Source organism: Harpia harpyja, chromosome 5, assembly GCF_026419915.1.
Source record: "Harpia harpyja isolate bHarHar1 chromosome 5, bHarHar1 primary haplotype, whole genome shotgun sequence".
Lineage (NCBI taxonomy): Eukaryota > Metazoa > Chordata > Aves > Accipitriformes > Accipitridae > Harpia > Harpia harpyja.
In genome coordinates, this window is record NC_068944.1 from 15,800,256 (window position 1) to 15,825,141 (window position 24,886).

The 24,886-nt window shown below is 36.1% G+C and overlaps 1 protein-coding gene across 1 annotated transcript in view; it reads right to left on the bottom strand.

Annotated features, from left to right (window-relative positions):
- Positions 1 to 163: 163 nt before the first annotated feature.
- The window catches only part of CCDC102B (coiled-coil domain containing 102B), a 40,411-nt gene continuing 15,688 nt past the window's right edge, over positions 164 to 24,886 (bottom strand). Inside the window, 1 exon segment of the mRNA XM_052788593.1 lies at positions 164 to 1,012. Coding sequence (XP_052644553.1) covers positions 815 to 1,012 — 198 coding nt within the window. The 3' untranslated portion in view covers positions 164 to 814.

Sequence of the window (24,886 nt, forward strand, 5' to 3'; positions counted from 1 at the left end):
CCCAAGAGAAATTACTTATTGTAACTATACCCTAAATCCAGTCCTAGTTACTCAGATTGCCATTATTCAAGAGTAAATGCATATAAATGACAATAAATTATTTGTTATTTGAGCAAATAAGAATGTTAACTGTTTCGTGTTGCCCAACTTGTAACATCAAGTATGTATATTTACTGATTGATTGAGTTGGTGGGTTTTTTGATTGCTCTTGTACAGCCTTCAGAGTCTCAATGAAAGTGAGAGCCTTCTGGATTACCACTTAATTATTGGCATGGAAAACCATAAAATAAAGGAAATATCCACAGCTAAGAGTCTCTGAGTAATTTATCACATCATTTTTAGCAGTACAATAAGGTTTAAAAGAACAGAACTTTAGAGGAATAAAAAATTAAGAAATAAGGCTCTTCCTTCAGTTCTCTCTTCCCTGAGAAGTGATTCAATATTCAGCAAGACAGAGGAATGATTGGTCTCACAGCTTTTTTTGCTTTGACCTTCATCAGGACTCTATAGCTACCAAAGCTTACTTAATCTCGTCTGTTACTCCCAGTCTTCACTTTTGCTCCCTCATCTTGTCAGACTTGTCATTTCTCCCTGCTCCTTTTAAAAATAAAAAAGATATTTCTTTCTGTTTCTGTACCCTACAGAAATTCAAAGTCACTGAGTTCTAACTGTCCGGGTCTGAGATGCAGGCAGGGCTGTTCTGTATTGCACAACCCTTGTTTTAGGGGCACATTTTGACATTATGAAACAGTAATTCTTTCAGGGAATGCTCTCCAAGTAATCGAACTAAGCAATGAACATACCTTATTTTTAATTAGCAGCTTATTTGTGCATTTTGATGATCACAATTCAATTTAGTTAGTGTTGCTTTATTTTTCATCTCCAGAAGTCCCTGAATTTCTTTTACCTGCAACTTCAATCTTCTGTTCTCTTCTTCCAAACTTTGCTTTCCTGCTTCAAGTCTCTCTCTCTTTCCCCATTCAGAGGTATTCTCAAACTGCAGTCTTTCCAGCTGGGAAGGGTTATGGTGGGAGAAAGAGCAACCAAAAGAGAGAAAAAGAAAGAGGAATAATATGATTAAAAAACCTTGTTATTTACCGGGTGAGGCTAATGGCCTCACCTCAGCGTAAGGTGGGCATCTTAGAAATCAGTCCAAGATATAAGTTTTCCATGTTTCATTATGTTAAGTACTTCAATTTGGAAAGAAAAAGACCAAAAGAGTCAATTTTTCATTAATTGTACCTTTACCTAAAGCATAGCTAATACTTTAATATAGTAACTGGTAACCAAAACTTATTTCTCTCCCTGCTATTTATGGAACAACAGTATTAAAACCAAACCAAAACAAAAGACTTTGTTTTAAATAAAATTGAGACTGATATTTGGTCTGACAGTGTCAAAGTTCACTTTTTATTCCCCCAAAGAGCATATTTTTAGTTATAGTCTGTTTACACTTTAGAAGGACTATAATGAATATTCATTAAACAGAAGAAGTTCTAAAGTATGTCTTCAGTAGTAGAAACTGCTATCCTAATGACCAGATGAAAGATTTTTAAGTTTTCAGACTACTCTGTTTCTTGAGGTCACAATTAATAGCCTTAAGGGAAATATTATCTTTTATGGCCAATGTTGTAACCTTAATTTAGGATAACCCATCTTTCTGAATCCATTTATCTAATCCACATACAGGAGGAATTACGCATATCAACAAAAAGTCATGTTACTAAGTCCTATAAAGTAATTACCTAACAACTGATTTTATTTCCCCCTCAGAGACAACTAGACACAGGCTTTGCCAAGAATGTACAAAATGCTCCTCAGATTTCAAAAGAAAAATTGATAAAATGAATGTATTTTTATAGCACAAAACAGGTACTTATCAGGTACTGACAGATATTTAACAGATTATTATTGACAAGTACTTACTATTAACAAGTTAATATTAACTGGTACTTATAAGAAGATTAAAGGAGATTAAGATAGATTAAAAACTGTGAAAATGAAAGGTTCCAGATCTTTCAACTTAGATGAAAAAAAGAAGAGAAATACTAATACATAAAAGTCAAAATTTTAAGAACTTTACAATCTTCAGTTCTGTGAAACCTAAAATTGGTTATTTGATGAAAGTAGAGACTGACAACAGTGCAGGGCATTTCATTGAAGAAACAGGATATCTGTATCAACAAGGTTTTAGAAAGGTCTAGGAAGGTGTACTTTTTCAGATATTGGTTACTTTTATTTTAAAATCAATTTCTGGCAAATAATGAAAAGCTACTGAACCTAAAGCAAAGAGAATGAGGCATTACAGCATCAGAAAAACATAATTCAGACCCTGTGAATTGTAACAATGTGATTATCTAGCTAAATCAAATAGTAAACTTGTCTGTTCCCACCTTATTTCTGAACAAATAGAAACAATTAGATACCCTATAAAGTTAAAGAGGCTCATTCAGATTTTCAGAGGAAACTAGAAATGCTTTTTGAGTCTCTCTGGTAAGGACAAAAATCATATTCAATGGAAAATAACAAGTGATTGTTTACTAACAATGATAATATTTTTCCAGATATTCCTCTAGCTAATATTCTATATATGATAAACTAGAGGATTCCCCAGAAGACCAAGTAGGGGGAAGGAGAAAAAAAAAAGAAAGAAAGAAAAAAAAAGACGACCAAGTGCTTTTTTTCTCCACAAGCTTCATCCTCTCATGATGAAGAACGATAAAAGACAAACAGCAGTGCTGATGTTTCAAACAGCTTCCATGTATAAATCAGACCCCAACCATAAGTTTATCCATTTGAAAATGAGGTCCATAATTTCCAAAGGCTTATATTATTTAGGTATGGACACTTCATGAGCTAAAGTTGCATCTAAATACTAAAGTATATTCCTTGGAATAAATAGGAAATCAAGGACAAAAGAACTAAGACATTACAAGAAAATGCTTAATTAGCAAATTAATTAGAGCCATCTCTAAATTCCAATTCTAAGCCAATTCACATAATGTATGGCAATCACCAACCATATGAAATTTAACAAGAGCAAGTGCCAGATTCTGCACTTGGGACGGGGTAACCCTGGTTATATGTACAAACTGGGGGATGAGAGGCTGGAGAGCAGGCCCATGGAAAGAGATCTGGGGGTCTGGGTTGATGGCAAGCTGCATATGAGTCAACAATGTGCCCTGAGATCCAAAAGGGCTAACCATGTCCTAGGGTGCATCAAGCACAGTATAGCTGGCCGGTCGAGGGAGGTGATTGTCCCACTCTACACTGCACTGGTGCAGCCTTACCTCAAGTACTGTGTGCACTTTGGGGTGCCTCAAAATAAGAACGACATCAAACTATCAGAGTGTGTCCAGAGGAGGGCAGCCAAGATGGTCAGAGGTCTTGAGGGCAAGACTTCTGAGGAGCAGGTGAGGTCACCTGGCTTGTTCAGCTTGGAGGAGAGAAGGCTGAGGGGTGACCTCATGGCAGACTACAACTTCCTCAAGGGGGAGGTGCTGATCTCCTCTCTCTGGTGACCAGTGACAGGACACAAGGAAATGGCGTGAAGCTGAGTCAGGGGAAGTTCAGATTGGACATTAGGAAAAGGTTCTTCACTGAGAGGGTCGTCGGTCACTGGAACAGGCTCCCCAGGGAAGTGGTCACAGCACCAAGCCTGTCAGAGTTCAAGGAGCATGTGGACGATGCTTTTAGTCATACGATTTAGTTTTAGGTAGTCCTGCGAGGAGCAGGGAGTTGGACTCGATCCTTATGGGTCTCTTCCAACTTGAGATACTCTATGATTCTAAATACAGACAATGAATACCAACTACTTCACTTAGAAAAGTCAACTGTCAAAGAGTTAAAAACTGAATGGATTATGTTTAAAGGCATTTTATTCCACCAGCAAAAGACAATTCCTCAGGCTGTTCCTTCTCATCATGGATTATTTGCTCCCTTTAACAAAGCAAACACAAGAACAACAAATGAGCAACCCTCCACACACACCAACAGAATTCTTAAAACCTTGGCCAGTCTTCACGTCGTAATACACTGTTGGAGGGTATTATTTAGAGACAACTCTGAAACAGTTCTTAAAAGTGAAATGGGCCTTTGATCTAAGATTAGGCAAACTAGCAAGTAAGAAAGGAATATATTCCTTTGACACTCTGTATCATATTTGGAGACTAACTGGGAACTAATTTTAACTTATTAAACAACTATGCTATTCAGCAGTTGTTTTTACATTATGGAATTTTTCTTGCATGAAAAGACTTTACACAGCTACAAAACTACTAGTTTTAGGGGGTATGGACCATCTGGGTAAAACACAACAGAGTGAAAAGCCTATATTTTACATTCATGTTACCTCACACTCTTTAGAGGCTTTTTACCAAGCTAAATTCCTTAGAATGTGATAAACATCTGTACTGAGATTAAACAGGGAATCAGGGAAAGATAATTTTATACCCTTGTTTTTGGGGTTGATATTTTTTGGCATGGTCTGCCCACTGATGATAGAGTACAAGATGTTAACTCCAATGCACGAGAAAGTGTTAGATGCTCACATGTTTCTAATGAGGTCTTTAAACTCTATCCACTGAATTTCTGTACAACAACTGGAAATGAAGGGATGACATACCTCTATTTAGCACCAAATCTTTTTTATCCCCCCCCCCCCAAATTGTGCAGATTTATAGTTGTTCAATTACCATCTACTGAACTACAATCACAAAACCTGTATATTTTCTAAATAAAAATGCAGGCATAATATGCAGGCATAACGTCTTACAAGTACCCATGAAAGATCTGGAACACAAGAAAGCCCTATGTTCTTGCAAAGCATCTGCCAAAAGACACAACTCAAATTCTAAGCCTGAAAGTTCACCTTTTCACACCTATGACACTAATCAATACCAATTCATTTTTGGCAGACTTCAAGTAGAGAGAAATCACAAAGCCATCCAAGGTTGAATTTCAGTCAGGCAATTAAGCACGAGATGATTACCAAACCAAGATCTGAGTCAAAGATAAATTTACTTATCTCACTGTCTGTAAAATTTCAATTCATTGCACCCAAGATGTCTACAAGGTCCAATAATGATAAATTTAAATATTTAATATACCATATAGATGAAGAACTCCATAATAAAGTCAGAAAAAAATACTAACTTGTACAAAATCATGAATAGACAATTTTGGAATAATTGATTTTATTATAAATTGTTGTCTAGCAAAGTACTAGAACTCATATTTTCTGAAATACTAATTTTCAGAGTGTTAGTAATCAGGGTTGGTTTGTTATGCATTAAAGCTCTCCAAAACTATACCTTATGCTTATTCCAAATACCACTTTTCATATAATGCTCTCATAGGACGTATTTGCTCTCTTTTTCGTCTTTGGTAAAGAACATGTGAAAAAAAGTGAGGTGCCAGATCCCAACTTTCAGTTTCCAGGTCAGAACACCAACTTCACAGAGTCATCACATGTAATTTTGTCACTCCCAGCTAAAAAGATACACCTTCTTTTGAGTAGACAGAATTTGTCTCTCACACCTGTGCAATGCATTCCCAATCCCACTCACACCCCAAAACCCCTGTCAGGGCCGTTCCAGCTCCAGGAGTTCAGCTGGAGGCGCTCAAGGCCAGATAGCTGATGGGAGCTGTTGTAAAGAGCTGAAAGAAGACTCAGCAGAGGGAAGTCTCTCTTTGCCTCAGGGCTGCTTTTAACCTGAATATTCCAGACCTCACCCTTGACAGAGCTATGTTGCAAACATTTGCATTTAAAACAGACAGGAAAGGTTCGTATCTATGTAATACAGATTGCAGAAAACAGTTTTGATACACCTATTGTTTTATGAGGAACACAGGTGTTCCTGAACTGACCAGTCTCATCCTTCTATATGAATTTTTCAACATATTTTATCTTGAACCAAATAAAATTAATTCTATTAAACTTATAAATTACATATAATATTTATTATATTGTAATAATTCTTATATTTTGACTCATTTAGTGGAAAACTGAAATATTGCTATTAAAAAGACCATGAAGGAGAATTTACCTTTTTTTTTTTATATATGAAAACTGAAAATTACTGACCAAGTACTTGTTGGTAACACCTTTGCTAATCTTCCTAAAGTAAAGAAGGATGCACACGTTTATTTTAATTGAGAATTAAAGAATATTATTTTACATTACTTTTTCTGAATTTTTTTATTCTGTATTAATAGATAATCTAATCAAGTCATTACAATCTTTAAGCAGGATACTTCTGGCATGCAGAATAATGAGCATGTGTAAAGATACATGTTGATATTTGCAGAATAAAAATTCAAACAAAGAAAAAATATTTGCTGTTTACAATATTTTTCCAATGACATACATGAATCCAGTTTTAGTTATCAATTGTTACTTGGTCATATTTTCAAAACAATTTAAGCAACTCAACTCTTTAAGCAGTATGGGTACTGCATGTATCAGGTGAGAAGTATTTCCTATGCAAGTTCAGCCACTTGTTCCATGAATTAGCTTCACCCTCTTAATTTAATTAGGAATTAAAACATCTTAATGGCTTAATGGTTGCTCATGATAGAAGCAACAGTATGTTCACTACAAAGGCCTACTGTGAAAGTACAGTATTATTACAGCTTTTAGTGGTGCATTTAGATCCATAAAAAAAAGAAAGTTGGGTTAATTTTACTTTTTTTTTTTTTTTAAAGTGAGTTAGAAATTGCAATGTTATATTCTCTTGCTTGTTTACCTTACTTCAGAGGTGAAAAACAGATATTCACAGCAGTAATGTCCCATTCAAGAATTGCACTACTGTTTTTCTAATTGAAATTTTTCTAACTTCTAGGAGTTTTATTTTTATGTAAGAGATGAAGGTACATTCCTATAAAACAAACTTAAACACTTTGGAAAGTTGCTTCTCTATCATTCAAGTCATTCTTCCAAAATGAGTAGGGACACTAAAGCAAAGCAAAAAAAAATCAGGTCTGGAATTAAGTTAGGAAGAACAAGCAAAATTAAGTATTTCATGATCTCTTCAATGTAATTTTGTGCAAAATATCTTGCAGGTTTATGGTCTTTCGGAACACACCCAAGCCTGCTCATCCCTCTTTGAGATGTTGTAAGAAGGGTCTTTTTATAACTTGGTGCTTTAAATTCTGGAAAAGATTAAATGCAATGACTAAAGGCAATGCTAGGTGTTAACTCAGATTTTTGAGAATGTATTCCTCTCATTTAAAGAAAGCAAAAGAAAACAAAATAAGCTTCAGGGATCCATTTCTTTCTAGAAACAAGACTTGGAATGTTGTTTGTTTTTTGAATTGAAAAAGCTTACCAAACTTATTTTCCAATTAGGAGCTCCCTGCCATTTGAGAAAGTAACTTTTTCACTTAAAAAAAAAAAAAAAAAGAAGAGAAAAAAAGAGTAGTTACATATGCTCATGGGCTCTGCAGACTGTTTCATAACTGTACAACTAGAGCTGCTCTGAGATGGACCCATTCCCCCTCACTGAGCCTGAATGCACCCCTGGCATCTTTCGATCTACCCCATGCTACACAGTTTCAAAAGGCTGAACCTCATCCATTGTGCAAGTAGCTTGTGCAGACCTGCTTTCCTCTCCACTACACCGCCAGAGAAAACAAGTGTTGTGAGGCCTGATACAGCAAGATGAGGAAAGCAGCTAGATGAACTTCTCTCACCAAGGAAGTTGAGCCAGATGCTATTGAAAATGCAACGCAAGGCAAACGTTCAAAAAGCGTTAGCTGTTTGGAACTGACCTAATGAAATTTTTGTGGGCATATACGTGTATATAAAATACATACATGCACGTATATGTGTATACACATAGACATGTTCCTGTGTTTCTTTAAAGGGAACCTGGCATTTTTAAAAATTTTTTTCCATCCTTCATTACATAAAAAACCCAGATCCTTTAAATGAATCTATTGCTGCCTTAAAGTCTATCTCCTTTCACTTTTCACACAAAAACATTTCACAGGGTCAGGAATACTTATGTTTAATTTTGAAATTTATTACCGAAACTTCAATCAAAAATGCAAATTGATCGAATAGCAGTGATACCTATCTCACATCTTCAGTGAAAAGAATTTCACAGTTTGTTTTCCACAGAAAATATACATTGCCATATGTGTACAGAGAATAAGAATTTTAGATGTTCTCAGGTAGAGCTACAGGTTCTGATTTATAAAGGAATTGAAAGCTTATGAAACAATGTGCAATGTGTGAAAAAAAACCTCAGGATGTTTCATTTTCCCTTGAAATGTGAATATTTTCTCTCCAGAAAATATCTCCACAAACTTGCACTGAATTTAAGTTTTCAATAGGAAGACCAGAATAATGGTGGAAGCATAGAGTGAGGTCAAGGTACCGTCAGTGAAGTGGATAATTGCTAAGGTGAATGGTGGAAATGAAGTACAGTGTACTGACCTTTTGAAACTGGTTAATTACGTCTTAGAGCTAACCTACACCATTTTATGACTAATATTAAAGACAGAGCCCTGAGAAAAAACAGACACAGAAAAAGGAAATCCTCCTGGTACAGTTCATTAGCAGGAAAATCTTAACTCTACTTCAGTTTAAGGCAGCACAATAGTGGTTTGAGGCTCAAAAAGTTTTATCAAAACAAGTTTTTTTCTCCTTCCCTTTAGTCAAGGGAAGACAGAGTAGGATGGAGGACAACAATTAAACTGCCTGCCTGTTTTTAATGGGACTAATGACAGCAAAAAGAAGTATGACGAAGAAGAGATATAACAGTCAATATTATTTCAGGTGGAAAATGGAAAATTTTTCCACACACTCCCTGGGAGAAAAGGGGATTAAGAAAGCAGCAATTTGGTTTTAGCACAAACTTTTGTTAGCTTCCTATAAAACTTGGGAAAAAGGGAGGAAAGTGTACTTAGAGAGTTATGACCTCCAGCTTTCTAAGGGAAGCCTTTAAAATAGAGATGGACAGAGCACAAGCATTATGGTAAAAAGCTGTAGTTTTGATATGAACTGACTGACAATGATAACAAACTCATATGACTGACAATGATATAAGAAACAAGAAATTCAACCAGAAATTCTCTCTGCAAAAGGTTTTTCTTTTCCAAAACTGGCACTTTTTAACAACCACATTTTCTGAGAAAAATTCTCCAAACATCTTACATGAAAGTTTTCCATACATGATGCTTCACATGACATGCAAGGCCTTTTCCACAGCAGAAATGACTGAAAACAGAAGTTTCATTTGTTTATTTACAATCTGAACCTTAGTCAACCCCACCAAAACATTAAGTTCTAACGCTATCTGTCTTCAAACTAATAATCTACATATAAGCCAAATATGGCCTACAGACTTGTGACCCGTAGAGGCAGGAATTCCTGTTTAAACTAATAAAAAGAAACCTCTGGCAACCTCACTCAAATACCTGTAAAACATCTGTTTCAGCTTGCATAGATCAAAAATGAAAATTTAAAATTAATATGCTTTTTTTTGTGCTTTAAATGACTGCACAGGGCTTTTTGGGGTTTTAAAACAGGATGAATAAATACACATTTTCAAGATTCTTGATATCCTCACTATATTGTGCTTGGAGGTCATTTCCACTCATCTATACTGCGAATTATTCTACAAACTGAAAGCAAGAGACAAATTAAACTGAAAGTTTAATAAGTCACAGGTTGATTATGAATTAAGGATCATGTCACGCTCCTAAAAAAGAAAACCTATTGAAATAACCATAGATTCATAAAGAAATTAGTGAATTTGACTCTTACAGATCTTTTCCCTGCAGTTACTTACAAAACTCAGCAAAGCAAGCTCTTTGTTTCTGAAGCAAATGTTCCTTTTCTGTAACTCAGACAGGAATACTAGCTCTCCTTTTCAAAGCGAGAGCCAAGAACTTGACAGTTATGCAGTTTTACTAAGCATCTTCCAAGTTATTGCACATTGACAAGAAATGCAAGGACAGGGAATCTGCCATTTCACAGTGGTAATTTTGTTTATTTATGAGATGTCTTCAACTTCTAAAGCATTGAATGTGTTGCAGCTGCTAGAAGGAATGGCAAAAGTGCAATTTCCTTAAATATGGCACCTAGGTAGATTGGATCAAATGAATTAAAAACCAAGCTCTGCCTGAGGAGTCTACCATCAAGCAGAAGCATCACCTTTCTTCAATAAGAGTGCATTGTGAAACATAGTTACAATTTGTAAGATAGTTGTAATACTGGGTCTGAAGCTCTTTTATCAATGGTCTAAAAGGAATGGTATCAAACTGTTGAAGATACTCTCTCAGCACAACTGGGAGAAGAAAAAAACGTCTGTACTGGAAGATCAGGAAAAACCTGATACAGGCAGAAGCATCTTCAAAGAGATGTTATATACAAGCAGAAGAGATCAGTTAGATTGCTGGATCTGATTCTCTGAAATCCCTTTTGGTTTTAGATCAGAAGTGTCTAGAGAACTTGGAAGATGACAATGGCTTCATTCCACTGCATACCTCCCTTTGGGAAAAGTGTAAGAGGAAGACAGACTTCACGTAAGCAAGACTGCCATGTCCAAGCAGATAGGAAATATTTTCTAGAATCTTCATTACCTGCAATATACCCTTTATTTTGTTTGGAAGTTTGAGGGTTTTAAATTTATTTTATTTGTTCTGAGAATTCTACTGCTAGAAGGCTATAAGAGCTTGGTGACAACTGCAAAAGCTCTTAAGGTCTGCCTGCTTCCAAGCCCAGCACTGCTGTGCACAGATGTGATGTTTGCTGGCAAGCAAGACTATTACTCACCATGTGTGACACTAGGCAGTTTTGCAATTATTATTTACACTGTATGTATGTGACTGTTTCTAGAATTCTTTTCCTTTTTCATCTAAAAGAAGTAATCAAAGTCTACCAGAATCCGTAGCACTCCTTCCACAGGAAAGGGAAGACAAATGTTGGCTACCTTTTTATTTGACAAGTACTTCAATATTTAATATAGGAAAAAATAAATTTACTCTGCTTTTTCTCTTATTGTGAGCAAGTCTGGCAAGAACACCATTTAGTCCATCAGAAACTATACTGAAAGCATGATAAATGTTATTGTGCCTGACAATATCTAGAGACACCAAGCCCTGCAACAAATTGAACTTTTTAATGAATGCTTATATTCATAACAATGCATGTATCTGAGTACCAGCATGTTTAGTAATCAAATATTTCTTCCTTCTGGTACTGCTCAAATGTTTAAGTCTGCTGCAAGCTGATATCATTGCACTATGTTGACATTAAAAGAAAAGTCGCTGATTTGCTGGCATTTGTTTTCCTCTTCCCCATCTACACACAGAGAAAACTTTTGTGTGTATGACTAATTTACCGCAAGTGATTTATGCAGGAATATAAGTTGTCCATAGATACATAAAAAACCTAAAGGCTGAAACTTTACAACAATCACGAATAATATATGCAGAGAGCCATAAATAAGTTCAAGAAAAGAAAATGCTGGGAGTGAGGTGGGGAACATTACCCTTGATCTCACAGATCTTTCTTTCCATGTTGATTGTGGCACTGCTTTCATCAGTTTCTTTTAAGTTCAAGTTGATATGGACTATGTATTACATTAAAATAAACTTACCATCTTCACTAAAAAACTAGGAATGGTGCCCATTTTAAATAATCTTTAATGCAGCTTTAACAGTCCACATTAACATGCATATCAGGACACGACAGTCCTGACATTTCAGATGATGTTTGCTTCATTCATGGCTAACATGTACATCTGCATGGACTGTAATGTAACTGGTGGAGCCCCACTTCAAACAATGAATTCACATGAAGAATTGTTTAACATCAACCACCTGCTGTTCAGGAGAATCTACTATGCGTTCAAGGAAAAAAAAAATTCTGTCAATGAGTATCAGAGAAAGTTATTCATAATGCTTGTCCAAAATTCTACTTTCACCAATTACCCGAAAATAATTAAAAACTTCAGAGTAACTACTTTTACCTATCTAAACTGTTGAGATCAGTAAAGAGAACACCAACACATCATGCACTCATTTTTAGTGGAAAATTATGAAGGGATTTTATCTTATTTTAAACAAAAGAGATATTTATATTTTTCAGGTGGAAAAGATAAGGAAGATGACTAAACAAATACTGAAAGCTTCTTGCTGTATGCTAGCCTTCTTCACTGTAATGACAATTCATAAAAAGATTGAGACTACAGGAATATCCAAACTCTCAGTGTCTACCAAGTTGTACAGTACTACTTAGTTATTTCACATTTTCATATGTGAATAACAAGCTATTGCAAAAACTATCTAGAAAACCAATTAGAACTGGAAAGGACTGTTAGAATAAAGATATACAAACACATGCTATAAATAAATATCTGATAGCCATAAGATGCAAGGACAATTCTGTCAAGCAGACATTCTTGTAGGTTTGCCAGAAAAGTATGAATGTTTGAATGAATATTTAAAAACAAGTAAGAGTATGATTATCTTTTCCGATACATCTTGTGCTATTTTAGCTGTCTTCTCCCACATAATGTCTATTTTCATATTTACATAATTACATGATCCCCCTTAGAGCCCTACTATCTCAGATTCCTCCTGATTTAGTATAACGTTAAGTAAACAAAAAATTCTGTATCCCCACCTGCCCCCCCCCAATTTTACTGTTGATGGAGAAGAAGAGTAAATCTGTCAGGTAAACTATGACCTAGCCGATAATTAGAGTTTAGGATTTAAAACTGAAGGGAAGTAGTTGGTTTCTCTCTGAAATCTACATCCACCAAATAAAATTAAGACAAAAAAATCTGCCTTAGTTACACCTGCAGGAGAAAGAAGTCTGTCTGCATTTGTACTATCTTCAGGCCAAAAAAGGGTCTACAATAACAATACTTGCCAGTGCCCAAAACTTGGTGGTAAACAGATTGACTGAAAGGTTGTCCTATCAGAAACTGAAAATACATCTTACATAGACAATACACTACAGTGTTTAAATAATTACAATTAATGATTAAAGAGACTTGCTACAAGTATATTTCATTTTGCAGCTAAACCCAATGAGCCTTGACAAAACCAGATCCACTGGAAAGCATCTACAATCTCTTCAAGACACAGTAGTCACATAAAGCTGTGGTCCTTAATTCTACAGCTCTACTTATAAAAGTCTGAAGGATAGTATCCTGAAATATATTACTCTTTTTTAACAATAAATAAATAAAGAAAGAAATTCTGCCACAAGGATTCAGAGTCCTTGTAATTCTGATTGTATCTCTTTAGTCTTTCTTGTAATAGCTGGTGATCTGTATAGCAATAAACTGTACACGAAACAGTGTGGTATCAACAGAAGGCATTTTTCAAATACAACAATAATATGCTTTTTTTAATGAAATAAATAAGCTTTATGAAGTGCTGCTGCCAAATCATTAGCGTACATAATCAGAAGCTACAGATTAACAAGGAATTTATGCAAAGCACCTGTGCACTTACCCCTAAACTAATATGAAAATCAACTTTCCAGAAGACTAAGTGGTATCAAAAGGAGATATCAATCATAATTTAAATTCAAACCAAACCAAACAAAACCCCCTCACCAAACAACAAAAGTTCCCATTCAATGTTTTTTTTGTTGTTGTTTACTTTCTCATATAGATATATATATTAAAAAAAGCAAATTAAGGCATGTATTCTTGAAATACTGAAATTAACATTCACACTCACACTATATGGAAAAATTGCACATCTCTTGTCCTTTGTTTTACTGAATGTATCCAGGGGAAAAGGGATGATGACACGTGTTCTAATAGCTACATAACAATAAAGAATTTTTTCAGACAAGAATACTGAAGTCATCTTACATAAGAAAACAGTTCTATTGAAATATAAGCCAAATGGTAAACCATTTGTAGGCTGTCTTGGAAACTGAGGGGCTTTCACCCACAGTCTAAAGAGAACAAATATATAAAAGCTTTATTCATTTTTATAGCCAGGCAATATATCAAACATGTCCACAGGTCCTGATCAACTAAATTACTAATGCACATGAAAAATGAACCATGTACTTTATTATCTTTCAGAAGAGAACTCAGCAATCTGTAGTTCAAGATGCAAACCTCATACATTACCAATCCACACAAACACCTGTCATTTTTCTTATCAGTAAAGTGTGTTTCAGCTGAGAGAAGTGCAGAAAAAACTGATTCCTTGGTCACATATATATAAAAAAAGTACACTTGATTATTATGAGCACTAATGCATTTTCTATGGGGAAATTCAATCAGCAAAAATAATAAAAATAGTAAATACTAAGCATGAATATCATCTACCTTGCAAAATAAAACAGAACATCAGCATCATCTGTCTTCATTCTCAATGCAGCTCATATTTGCCAATATAAATATTTCAATATTTTACCACCATTCCTGGTTGGGGAGCTCTCGTACGCCTATTTGCAGTCAAAAATGTAGAAGGCCATACATATATACATACCTCAAAATAAAATAAACTATTCCTGAATTTTATTAATAATCACTGAGTTTCTAAGTAGCCTAGATGAAATAATCACTGTGAGTACATTCTCCAGGTTGAAGTTGAAAGTGTTCTGGTTTAAGTCGCTCCTTGAGTTTCTGGGCATTTTCTCAGGGATCACTGGGGGACTCTTTGGAACCCTCTGAGGTACTGGTGGGTACTGCTGCTGCCACATAAGGAGCCACTGAAATAACTGTCCCTTCACTGTCAGAATCTTGGACCCAGACAGGGCTTCAGAAGGAGGATGTAGCTCTGCAGTGTCAGGCTGCAGGGAGTCCCTTGAGCCTCTCGCAGAGCACATGGTCTCCTAGCCTGCAGGAGGTGTGTAGCTGCCACAGCTGTGGCTGTGCTTCCTTGTGAAGGACCTGCGGGAAGAGGCCACCAGACTGCACAGCATCAGACAGCATGAGAAACAGATGGACTAGATCGTCTCTGAGACCTTGCAGCTTCAAGAGCCTGAACCGTCAGCTGTAGGGGAGGGGCAGGAAGAGCCTATGCCTATGAAGCTGGAAAGTGGAAACTCCCATGATGATGAAGGCTGGAAGCTAGTGACTTCTCACACTAGGAAGAAGGTTTATGCCCAACTTGGTAACCTGCACTTTCAGAAAAGGTTCACTGGCCTTGCAGTTGATGAGAAGCCTCTCTGGTGGGTGAGCCTGAGCCACCCAGGATCACTAGAAGGAAGCGGTGAATAATAGCAATAGGAGACTCCCTGCTGCAGGGAATGGGACATCCATCTGCTGATGCGACTTGTCAGAGGGAGGTTTGCTGCTTGCTGTTTGCTGCATCTTAGATAGAATGAATACCCCACAAAAAAATTGAAAATCTGTATTTCTAAATTAGAAAAAAGATAAGAAATCTCTACAGGATGTCTGAGTCCTGTTCCTCCTACATTTTGACAAATTTAACATAATGTTTTACTTCTTTTAGGCTGGTTTAATAATATCTCTCAGTTACAAATATCCTATCTGTCAAGATACTGGGAAACATTCTGAAATTTTCCTCTCTTCCCCCATAAGATGAACACATCAAGTGAGACCTATTTACTTACTGAAAAAATTTAATTATAATTAAATTACTAATAATAAATGGTCCATCAAGTCATTGTTCCTTATACTATTTAGAAGAAAATACTCAGATTTTATCATTTTACGTATACGCAACCTATATACACATATATAATTTTATGCAGACACATCAGTTGACCTTATAGCTATATTACATTATAGGCAACAGTAGACGTACTGAAAGATTTTATTACTTGAAGAAAAAGTGAAGGATATCTTACCAATAGCTATTCCCCATCTCCTCCTTTTCATTCTGCAAGTAGTATCCTAGAATCACAGAACGGTTGAGGTTGGAAGGGACATCTAGAAGTCATTTTGTCCAAACACCCTGGCTCAGGCAGCACCACCCAGAGCCAGTTGCCCAGGACCATGTCCAGATGGCTTTTGAATATCTCCAAGGTGGGAGACTCTGCAACTTCTCTGGGAAACCTGTGCCAGTGATTGGTCAACCTCACAGTATAAAGGTGTTTCTTGATGTTCAGAGGGAAGCTCCTGTGTTTCGGTTTGTGACCGCTGCTTCTGATCCCGTCACTGGGCACCACTGCAAAGAGCCTGACTCCATCTTCTCTACACCTTCCCTTCAGGTATTTACAAACATTCTTAAGAGACCCCTGAGCCTTCTTTTCTCCAGGTCTCTCAGCCTTCCCTCATATGACAGATGCTCCAGTCCCTTCGTCATCTCTGCGGCCCTCTTCTGGACTCTTTCCAGTATGTCCATGTCTTTCCTGTACTGGGGAGCCCAGAACTGGACCCAGCACTCCAGATGTAGCCTCACCAGTGCTGAGCAGAGGGTAAGGATGACTTCCCTCAGCCTGCTCGCAGTGCTCCTCCAAATGTGGCCCAGGATACCATTACAACTCTTCGCCCCAAAGGCATGCTGCTAACTTACATTCAAATTTTATTTAATATTCTATATTTTTTTTTTCTTCACTCCACCCCCAACATCAATGACATTACTAGGCTTTCTCTTTTACTCAACCCTAACGTTATTTTCCAGCTCTGACTGGGACTAAGACCTTCACCTCTGGCTGACACCATGAAGGCCCTTGCAGTACGGATCTCTTGGCTGTCCTAACTTTCCCTGGGCCCCCTAATTCCAGCCCCACTCTAACAACACCTTTAAGCTTTCTCTTTTGCTCAACCCTAACCCGAGCTTCTGGCTCAGACTGGGACAAAGAACCTCACCTCCAGAACTTCTGTCAGTATCACTTGCAACCTCGCCTGCTCTGTGTTTCTTATTTTCGACACTGTTCAGAAATATTGCCCTCCTACTTCTATGGCTTTGCTGTATTTTAAAAGTAATGCTCATGGTATAAAATGTACCAACAACTACATCAAAGGTCATATTGGCTTTACTCGGCTGTGCCAAAAAGATGCTACGCTAGCATACTTCAGTAATTTAACTCTGCAAATTTATTACATGGCTTAAGAAAGTCCCCGTTTGCTATAGTCTTTCAGACTATCCAATATCAACTTGCTACTTGGGATGCATTCTAGCCTACTTCTTCATATTAGCCACTTCTAAGGGTTTCCCAGTTCCTTGAAATTGCTTATAAGTCAAACTCTTTTTGTTCCTCTTTGTACAAATCTGAAGAGAGTGACCCTCAGAGTAATTCCTGACTGCAGAAACAAAAGCTGAAAACTTGGTTCCAACAGAATTCAGCAACTATATATTCATAACTTTAATATTGGGCATCCTTTAAACAGCCTTTGACTTCAAGGTTGTTTTTTGAATAATGACAAACCCCCTGTCCTGGTTTCAGCTGGGATAGAGTTAACTGTCTTCCTAGTAGCTGGTACAGTGCTATGTTTTGAGTTCAGAGCGAAGAATGTTGATAACACTGATGTTTTCAGTTGTTGCTCAGTAGTGTTTAGACTAATGTCAAGGATTTTTCAGCTTCTCATGCCCAGCCAGTGAGAAAGCTGGAGGGGCACAAGAAGTTGGCACAGGACACAGCCAGGGCACCTGACCCAAACTGGCCAACGGTGTATTCCATACCATGTGACGTCCCATCCAGTACAGAAACGGGGAAGTGGGGGGCAGGGATTCGCCGCTCGGGGGACTGGCTGGGTGTCGGTCGGCGGGTGGTGAGCAATTGCACTGCGTATCATTTGTACATTCCAATCCTTTCATTATTGCTGTTGTCATTTTATTAGTGTTATCATTATCATTATTAGTTTCTTCTTTTCTGTTCTATTAAACCGTTCTTATCTCAACCCACGGGTTTTGCTTCTTCTCCCGATTTTCTCCCCCATCCCACTGGGTGGGGGGGAGTGAGTGAGCGGCTGCGTGGTGTTTAGTTGCTGGCTGGGGTTAAACCACGACACCCCCTCAGACTCAGGTGCTTCCCATCATTAGAAACAGAGACTGAATCTAAACTCCTTTGGAGGTACTGGGCATCTTTTTCTAACATCCTTTTTACTGCAAGCTCTTCAAATTATCAATTTTCTGTTATGTTTAGCAAAATATTGGTGCCTAGGTAGGCATAACCTTACAAAAAATGGCATGTACAACATGCCCATTTGCTATATTCCTAAATGCAAGTGATATTTGAGATGGGATTAACATGACTTAATTCTCAAACTGCATTTCCTTTTCTGCCTAGAGCTGAACAAAATAATTATACTTCCAACTGAGATTAATCTAAATGAACATTATACAGTGGTTTAGGTGAATGTAAAGTGTTCTCTAATCTCAGTCAAGGAAAGAATTCACATTTCAACTAATCCCTTGGAGAATACTGCTTGAAATTTATAAGGGACACATGTCAACCAAACTCTCAAATCTTGACGAGCCATCATTCATCTGGAGAGTGAGAACTCCAATGTGCTAACAAGTGCATAGTTGCTTTTGCTACTATGCATGGAGAGGTTGAATATCGAGGGAATAAACAAGTAAAAATTCCCATGTTAACTAAAAATCAACTGGTCTAGGAAATGTATCTGAAATTAATTTCTTTAAAAAAATAAAAATAAAAATCACACCTTAATATTTATGTCTCACTACCAAGCAAGGGAAAACTGGAGCTCTCAATATTCATACCAAAAGGGTTTTGTTCGTTTCCTTTACAAACAGTAGCATGCTTTTCTTGCAGTTGATTGTATTATGACAGAACACAGCAGGGGTGATGGTGGTAATAGATTAAACAAACTGTGTTAAAAAACTTAAGTAAATGGCAAAGATTGTTTTAGGCATAGGGATTATAGCAATTATTTCTCCTAATTTAATTTGAAATCTCAAAAGGGCAGCTGGTTTGGGGCATTCTTAACCAAAAAGATCTGAAGCTAAGCATAAGCTTTCATCCCTTAATTTGCCTTAGTGACATCTTGGCTTTATGGAAAAAAAAAAAAAAAGAAAGACTACTCACTAGTTCCCAGTGTGCTTAAAGGTTGAATACTAGACATTTTGGTTTATATTTCGAAAGAAGGTATAATAGACCTCTGCTGAGAACATTTTTTTTTTTTTAAATGACACTTGAAACCTTTTATTAACTTTGCTTATTTCCCTTTTCATCTAAGTATGGGCAACTTCAGTATTGCAACAAGTTTAAGAGTTTTTATGATCTGAAGTCAGTTTACTTGTTATTAGTGCTCTTATCAGGGGGAGAGAACTGGGGGTGGGGTGGGGGTGTGTGGCTTTTTGGTTTTTTTCCTCCCCAAACCTAATACAACAAACTTCTTCCCAAAATAAGGAACACAGACTACGCCCTTAGAAAGCTGAGCCTGACTAATGCAAATCTTTTCCAACGTCAAGATAAAGAACAGATTTGTCAGTTTGTATGCCTATGAGTAGAAATACATACACAGACTGTATTGGAAGTAAAATTAAGTTTCTGTTCTATGGAAAAGTATGACTGATTAAATTTTTAGTCTTAACTCTCAGAACACTGATAATTTATCTATAATTTACCAAAGATAATTTAAAAATTTGGGATTTTTACCAATAAACAGCATACAAATGTAATAGTAGTCCAGACTATAACAGCCTGCCTCACTTTGCTTCAAGTTCTTATCTATTGCTGTGTGTTTAGCAACACTATTAGTTATTATTAGTAACTAATTCAGGGACTAAAATAAGCTATGAGCCATTCTAATAAGCACTGTAAAATGAAAATGATAACCCTTATTAAAAAAAATACAGGGATTTGTCACAAGAAGATGAATGTAGGCATGCAGAAAATCACCTGGTGGGGAAAAAAAAAAGTAAACAGTGCAATGGGTAATCTCTCTCTCTTTTGTTTTTTTTTAATATATTTTTGAAGTTTTATTTGCCATACAGAAGGTCAACACCTCCCTGCTGCCAACCGATTTCTAAGCCTACCTTCCATCCTGACGTTATATTGCTGAATTGAGCCAAATGTGTAGACAAATAAGGAACTGTAAGAAAACAGTAAATCAATAGTGGTCAGCACGATTGGAAGCACTCAAAGCAAGTTCAGATTGTCATCAGTCTCAAGAATTTCCTAGACTGTATCAGTATGATGTGCTGCAGATCAGAACATCGTTCAATCCAACTTACTAGAAATTATTAAATTAATAATATTAAAGATGTAACAAGAATGACAACTGATAGACAGGAAAAGAAAATACTAAGTAAAATTATCTCAGTTTACAGTACATTTTTCGATGTAACTGCTAATGAATCATACCAACAATACTTCAAAACCATCAGCAACAGTCAAAGCACTCTACATTTAAGTTAGGAACTATGCAAGATCACTTATCTTACAGATGAAGATTGTTGACTTCTTTGCAGATTAATAATTGAGCGGTGCTGGGAATAGGATGTTTGCTGTAATTGTAGATCTCTAAAAATAAATACATCTTAGATTACTAGAATACTTAATAGTGTGAAACCACACTAGAATTTGTAATCATTACTTTCCTGTAGGCAAAACAATCCATACCAACATACTTAATAAAAATTTGCAAGTCTGATTGGACATAACATTAAATTCTCAGGAAAATCAATATTGCATCAAAGTTGCTTGATGAATACCAGACTATTATATCAATGTTACTTCAAGTGCAGGTAATTTACTTTATACACCAGATTCCAAAATTTGCCACGTTCTGGTGCAGTGAGTGTTCTCGTTATACAACAGCCTATGCTAAAAGGGACAGATTAAGCCAGTATTTGAGCTTATTTTCTCTTCTGAACTGAAAGTTCAACAGGATTCAAGAAATGCAGAAGCTGACTTTGTTCAAAGAAATTTTAAAGTGTTGTGTTGCTTAGACTTCAGTTAAATATGGTAGACAGCATTGTCTCCGCACAGCTCTCCTTTCAGCATATGCACCTGAAATATACAGCTTTAGTCACTTGATCTAGATAAGCAATTACACAAGATAATTTCTATAGCGCTACGGTCTGGTGGCAAGTGCCTGTAGAAATAGTTCTACTGTTTCCAGTACCATTTACATGACACCTCTTCTGTTTTATCTGAACCATACCTATAGTAACACATTATCTTGGTATTTTGAAGTTACAAAGGTCCCTGAAGAATCTTCTGGCACAGTTTTTAATCACCTGTTACTACACAGTTTAAATTAGGAACTAATCCAAAGTTCTTTGACATCAGCAGATTTCTCATTGATTTCAGGATATCACTTATGCTCTTGCTCAAAGAGCATATTTGCATACTTGCTGCATATTTGCAGTACTCCACTGATGTAAACAAGAAAAGTTTTGTGACTGTATCCAAACAAAGCACTCATTAATTTTTCCTAAGATTGAATCCTTTGTTTGAAAGTAATCTGAAAATATAATGCTTCAGTGCAGAGGCACCTACTTCAGTGCCAGACAGTTCTCTTTAAGCATGAAGACCAAAAAGGAAAATTCCTATTACACATTACAAAGAAAAAAGAAAGAGGAAAAAAAGGAAAAGAAAAAAAAAAAAGCATGGCTGGCTCTCTTTCTTTCCTACCTCCCATGAAAGTACTACTTCTTTGTTCAGGAAGCAATACAGCTTTCTTGTATATGCTATAGCTGAGTCAAAAAGAAAATTCCATTTCAGCAGCCACAGTGAAACAGTAAAACTGACTTTTTATTCCTCACACATAAGTTGGAAAGCAAAATTACCTAACTATCCTGAAAGTTGTATGAATATAACTATATCCTAGATGGCAGGCATGAAGCTACATTAATTCTAACACTAAATGTTTAGGCACCTTCTTTATTTCATAGAACATGACAAGAACCTTTAGAAACAAGAAACTTCATTCCAGTTCCTCACATGTTTTCCCTTCAAAGGCATGCAAAAAAATTACTTAATCCATTTACCATACAGTAAACCTGAAACTCTAGATTACTACACAGCAATGGATTTCACAGGCCTTCAACGCTTGCATAGACTTGTGACTCAACATAAGCAGTGATTCCTAACAGTCCTGCTGAGTCCACAATGGAAACTGTTCATAAGTACAAAGGTGTTAGATCCTGGATAAATAAGGTTCCACATATGCATTTCTTATTATGACAAGAGCTTGCAAGGTGACAGGGTTACTTTCCATGGGGGGAAAGAAAAAATAACTTAAAATTAAAAAAATCTGAGATAGGAATTTGTTTGGGTTTTCCTTTTTTTCCAAGAAAATAAAGCCTTTTTTTTTTTTTTTTTTAGTAGGAAGACCAAATATTTGTCATGTCTAAAAAAGAGCATTTTATTTTCAAAAACTAAGAGAGAGAATGATCTAAGGCTATTTTTCCAAACAAACCTCCGCCCAAATTAGGTTTTTATTTTTTAAGTGACACATTACTATCCTTATCTGGATAAGGATAAAAAAAAGCAACGACATCATCAAGTACAAAATCCTTATAACTTTAATTCAATGTCTTTAACATGTCAGACATTAAATTCAATTTTGTACATTCTACCAGTTGTTACATTTAATTTATCAGTGGGCTTTTTTAAAAAAAGAAACAGCTTATTTTAGCACAAGTTGATTTTATGTGAATGCATAACAAGTAAGCTTACTAGCAGAAATATTTACTTAAACAAGAAACTAAGTGAATACCAAAATTCAGGAAAGGCAAATTCAGGATATTTAAACATATTTAATAAAGCTTTTTGGGGTGATTTTTTTTTTAAACTATACACTGCAAAAAATTGATTTCTGATACAGAACTATGTAGTGAACGGACCACACTAATACATTATTAAGAAGTAACTTTGTCATCATTTTGGGGTTGTCAGTCTAAGCTATGAAAAACTGTTTTTGTTAAAAATGCAATGCTGACCTCTAGGACAAAGATTGCTTCCTGTATATAAACACACAAACATATATACACACATATATATAAGTGTGCATGTGTGCATATTCCTCCCTTGTCTTCAAAACATTTCCTCACCAGGTTATACTTTCTGCCAGTGGCAGACCAACAGGCAAAACAAACCTGTACAAATGATGCAGCTTTAGCATGATATTCCTTTCACAGAAAATGAGTATGCACAGATATGTGTCAGTATGCACACATATGTTTCTTCTAAACATATTTTCTCACAGAAATAAATATGAGTTTTCATCTTTCAGTTGTAACAGAATGTCCTTAAATAAAAAAAGTCCTTGTCTTGGTTTGTATTTTCATTGCCAAACATGTAAGGAAGACCCAGGAAATACTGGCAAGTACAACTCAATACAGTTTAAATATCTTGTTAGAAGCCAGTATGGGGAAAAAGTCAATGAAACTATTTTTCCAGCACTTTCCAAATTACATTTGTAGGAAAAGAGGCAATCAGATGGAACCTTGACATTATGCACCATCACAAACTATACTTTGTGTTGGACAGTAAAAACATTCACATTAAGTACATAATTTCTAGAGATAACACTAAATTTGAACTAGTACCTGTTTTATGAAAACAGCAGCAAGAATAGTTAAGGCTCTACAAGAATTCTTGCTTAAGCAACGTTCCAGAATTCTTTCCTTACTCTCAAACTACCTGTAAGCTATTGTAATTTAGGCAGGGAAAAAAACCAAACTTGTATATCTAAGTAATTTTTTAAGTACTTTTATCAAACCATGAATCAGATGCATGGTAACATCATCATCCCATTTCATTCAGTCTGAAAATCACACCAGCCTCTCAGACAAATGAAGGATTGAGCCTAGTAAGGAACACTCCAAATTCTAGACCCAGTCTAAAAATAATGAGATTTTACCACAGGAAAATGAACTGCACTGAGTTTCCACTCTATAAAGTCATTTGAGTTCTCAAATAATTCAGATGATGTTTTCAGAAAATTGCCTAATGATATTTTAAAACTCAGCCTTGAGGATTCTCTTATCAAACTTTATAAAGACTCCTTTAGCACACTAAAACAGACTACTGGCTATTCTATAGTATATAAAATCATCACAAATTTAATTTTGGGGACATCATTTTAATCCTGTGATAGCTATGCATAGTATGCAATGTTTCTGTGCATCTTAGGTAAGAATTAAACAGACCAATTCACAGTAGCCATTATAGCCATTAAGGCTCCTGTTTTACATCTGATAATAATTATGTTTTCTGCAGGATTCAGGGGACAATCAGAAGGCATTTTTGGGGTCAAGCAAAGAGTATGGGACAGAATAGATGGTCTTACTACAGGTGTCTATATTTCCTGTAAGGTTATCAGAATATCACTATTTCTAATTCATGCATATACTAAGTGAATGAAAACAGCAATTATAGGTAAAGCAGCTCTGCAGCATCTTCATGCTATAAGGTAATTTCAGAAGAAAGATTTCTGGAAAAGGTAGAAATCATGCAGAATCTTTAACAAGAACTAGCTGTTAACAACCTGAGTCTCCAAAAAGGCTGTTCCATTTTAAACAGCATTTAAATGCCTACAGTGAGAGTAGAAGACTTGATTTATCCAGAAGCCTGACTCGCCTCAGTGGAGTTTCCTCTACCTGGGAAACGACAGGTAGAGAACAGTTACTGTTCTTTTAAAGAAAGTAATGTACCTATGCATAGCTTGCCATAATATACAGTGTAAAACATCTATATACTGAGAGAGAGAACAGAAAACATTTGTTTTAAAAGATTTTTAAAGATATTTCATTGGCTTTAGTGAGAAATCAGCAGCATTCGTGATTTACTTCCAACTCTGTACAAAAAAGAGGAAGAACAGAAATGTCTCTGCCTAAGATACAAAATGCTAATTTAGCCTGTGCTTGTTTTCATCTAAGGATACTTCTTTTGATACTGGTGTTCCAATAGGCTTTAAGTACCAATTAGTGTAATTTTTGCCTCATATCCCACAAACTGGAATATGAATTTCCCTCATTAATTACCAACATACTAGACAATGTAGAGTAA